We start from the raw sequence: 3575 nt of genomic DNA, 5'->3' as shown, positions 1-3575 counted from the left end.
AATTGAATTTCACTCTGTGGATGACAAACTGTCAATGATTGCAGGATTCTAGTGTGAAATTCAAAGTAATCTGTCACCTGTGTTCTGCTCCAGCCATTTCTTCGTCTCTCATCTGTTTTCATACTATAGTAAATTATAACCGGCTCAAGCGGAGAAAGATCTACGTAGACAGAAAGAAATGTTTGCGTATTGTAAAGGTTAAATTACAAATCAATCAATAAGATCTATTTAGTGAGTATTCCTAAGCCAATTGTCATGAAGTCATGTATTTTAAAATATCATTTGCTTTTTAATCTGACAGGAGATTGAACTAGTCTGGTACAGATTTCCATTCTCCTACCTCTTCCATTTCCCTGGTAGTCAAACTCTGTTCCATGAATCCAAGATCTGATTTTGAACAAACACAAGACAAAAGCAAGGGTAAACTGGGCACCCCATGGTTGGGAACTCCAAATCAAAAGCAGATGCAGTCTCCTAATTGTGATTGTGACTCTGATTGAATTTAATGCCTATTTCCTCAGACACCATGGATACATCAATGCCTCTCATCTGTCCTCCTTCCAGTGCTGCTGTGGAGAAGTCGACACCTGGGCTAGCAGAAACCATCTCAGAGGGCACAGTTATTGCCAAAGATGAACTGAAGAATAACAATCTACCTACTCTATCAGTCAAAGCAAAATCTCACAAGAGGGTTGTGTGGTCTAGTGACACTATTGACAATGAGCACTTGGGCCGTCGCTCATTTAAATGTTGCATTTGTAAGAAACCTAGAGCCTTTGGTGAAAGTTCATCAGAAAGTGATAAGGAAGATGAAAATACTGATGATCCTCTACTTTGTGGTAGTAAGCAGGGGAGGCGTCATGTCCGTTTCAATAGTGCTTCTACTGCCTCATCTCAAAAACTTGATGACCCCTCTCAATCTCTTCCGTCCCCCATTAAGGACTAAGCTGGTTTTGCGCTTCTCTTATGCCTGAGGTCGATTAAACTGCAATGTGTCCAGTTTGCTAACTCAGGGATTAAATAAGTGAGACTCATTTCTGATGTGTGTTTTATCTTTACGTGATGGGAAAAGGTAGCAATGGAGGAAGGTAGGAAGTGAAAGAAAGGGACCCACAGAGTACCTGAAAGGCCTGGTATAGCACCTTCACTATTTGACAACATAGGGCTCAAGGATCTCTGAGCCACATTGGAACCTTTTGTGTTAGACAGCTGGGCTATCTGCGCCTACTTCCTGTTGTGTCCATAAGCATCACGCTGAGCTATCGCTTTCCCAGGTGCCACCACTTCTTCTATACATATTATATTACTTTGAATTAATTGGGAACTTTATAATTGACCTATACTTGCCCACTCCACTTTATTCTTGTTTTCATGCTGAGTAAAATCAATATTCCTTGAGATGGGATTTTGGACAAGTTGGCATTTCATCTCCTTTTGCCTTCAGCTGCCCAGTGGCAAAATCAGAACCCGGGACATACTTACTATTGTTAGGCCTCGACGTTTTATGAGTAAGGATTTGATCCGATAGTACCAAATTCGTATCACTTGGCTTCTGTCTGGTCTTTGATCAAAAAGGAATTTTAAGCCTCAGAAAGACTTCCTATTACCCAAATCTGCACTGATCTCCCATCTATCAGCCTCCTCTATTTCACTCCTTTTGCACTCAATCTTAAGAACTATCATTTCAAGAGCATTCTTTGTAGTATTCCTACTTCCTCTTATTTTTGGAACTAAATCCCTAATTTTTTTGGCATTGCATGTGGCTTACAAAGACTAAATTGAAGGATTTATGGACTTGGAAAGAGGAATCAGAGAGGTACCAGGTAATTACTGGAAGATGAACTGATAGCCTGAATCCACGGAGTATCTTTTGTGTGCCTCGCACTGCCCTTGGGGATTATTTTATGAAAGCCTGGGAACTATGAGAAAACTCACAGATGCAGCAGTGGTATGGACAGCAGAGGGCATCCCGACCAGGCCACTGCACCCAGACTCACACACGGTGACAGCACACGTGGGGGAGGGAGAAATCAGATTCAAAAGGCACTAGTAGCCGGGCGTGGTGGCGCACGCCTTTCATCCCAGCACTGGGAGGCAGAGGTAAGAGGATCACCGTGAGTTCGAGGCCACCCTGAGACTCCATAGTGAATTCCAGGTCAGCCTGGGCTAGAGTGAGACCCTACTTCAAAAACCTAAATAATAATATTAACAACAACAACAACAACAATAATAATAATAATAAATAAATAAATAAAAAGCACTCCTGGCCACTCTCCTGGCAGGAGCCTGGGGGAAAGCAGGAAGCAGGTCATGGCGGATGGTCTTGTGGTAACTTGTGGGCAGGAGAGGAAGCCCCATAGCAGATTTTTCTATATCTTTTAAATATTATTTCTATTTATTTTATGCCTAAGATTTCCACATATTTTCAATCGTGTTTTATAAGTTATGAAATGCCCCAATTAAATTTTTTATGCCTTTCAACCCCACAATTTTAGTTATTTTTTGCAAATGATATATCTCTTACTAGTGTTAAATTATCTGATGAAAATATCTGGTCTAGAATTTATTTCCTTGTATATATTCAACATTATTTTTACAAGTTATGTCTGACGTCCAGGCTTTGTGTGTTTATTGCTGTTCTCATTTTTCTCCTGCTGCCCATTGTGTTCTGTGTCCGTGCATGCCTTATGCTTTCTTGTTGATGTTAGAGTTTGTATCTACAAGATTATTTGTAGAAAACTTAGGTGTAGGATGAGGATAGTCTCCACTTGAAGGAGAGGGGTATATGCATGCATGTATGTGTTTGAATTACTCTAGGATTGTCTCATTCCAAATTTAGGGTTATATCCATCCATCTATCTATCTATCTATCTATCTATCTATCTATCTATCTATCTATCTACCTTTCTACCTACCTACCTACCTACCTACATATTATTTTTTGGTTTTTCAAGGTAGGGTCTCACTCTAGCTCCAGGCTGGCCTGGAATTCACTCTGCATTTTCAGGGTTGCTTCAAACTCACGGCGATCCTCCTACCTCTGCCTCCCGAGTGTTTGGATTAAAGGTGTGCGCCACCACTCCCGGCTGGGTTTCGTATTTTTGAACGTTTCGAGTTAATTAAATCTAATTTGTATTCCATTAGTTCTAGAATTAGGTTGTTTAACTTTTATCATAACTTTCCAGCCATTGTAGGCCAAAATGAAAGCATCAAAGATATCTGCTCTTTCTGTATTATGGGCTCAATGTTATCTTCCTCCACTAATATATTCCCACAAAGTTGGGTCATGCCTTCAAAATGGAAAATATCCTTAAGTCAAAGTCAGTGTCAAATGCTATATCAATGCTAGCTTCCAGTTCCCTTCTGTATCTCTGCCTCCTAGAGCTTTTGCTATCTTGTTGTTAGTTTTTCCTTTATGCTAAAAAAGAAATTTTTGTTTAAAAAAGAATTATGTTTTAAAAGTTATCTTCTTGTTCTCAATCCAAGGAATGTTGATCTAATTTACTTCTTTTCCTCCCCCTGAATCATTCACTTAGTCCTCCCAATTATCCTCTCCATAGGTATTATTTTTATTC

General features: G+C 39.9%; 1 protein-coding gene across 1 annotated transcript; it reads left to right on the top strand.

The window, feature by feature from the left end:
• Positions 1 to 526: 526 nt before the first annotated feature.
• On the top strand, positions 527 to 946 carry LOC101614481 (E3 ubiquitin-protein ligase PPP1R11-like). The gene has a single exon (XM_045139870.1). It carries the CDS (start codon positions 527 to 529, stop codon positions 944 to 946), a length of 420 nt encoding a protein of 139 aa, XP_044995805.1.
• The last annotated feature ends 2629 nt before the right edge of the window (positions 947 to 3575 follow it).

Source organism: Jaculus jaculus, chromosome X (assembly GCF_020740685.1).
Source record: "Jaculus jaculus isolate mJacJac1 chromosome X, mJacJac1.mat.Y.cur, whole genome shotgun sequence".
Lineage (NCBI taxonomy): Eukaryota > Metazoa > Chordata > Mammalia > Rodentia > Dipodidae > Jaculus > Jaculus jaculus.
Note: the sequence above shows the minus strand (reverse complement) of the source record. Positions and strands in the feature narration are given on the sequence as shown.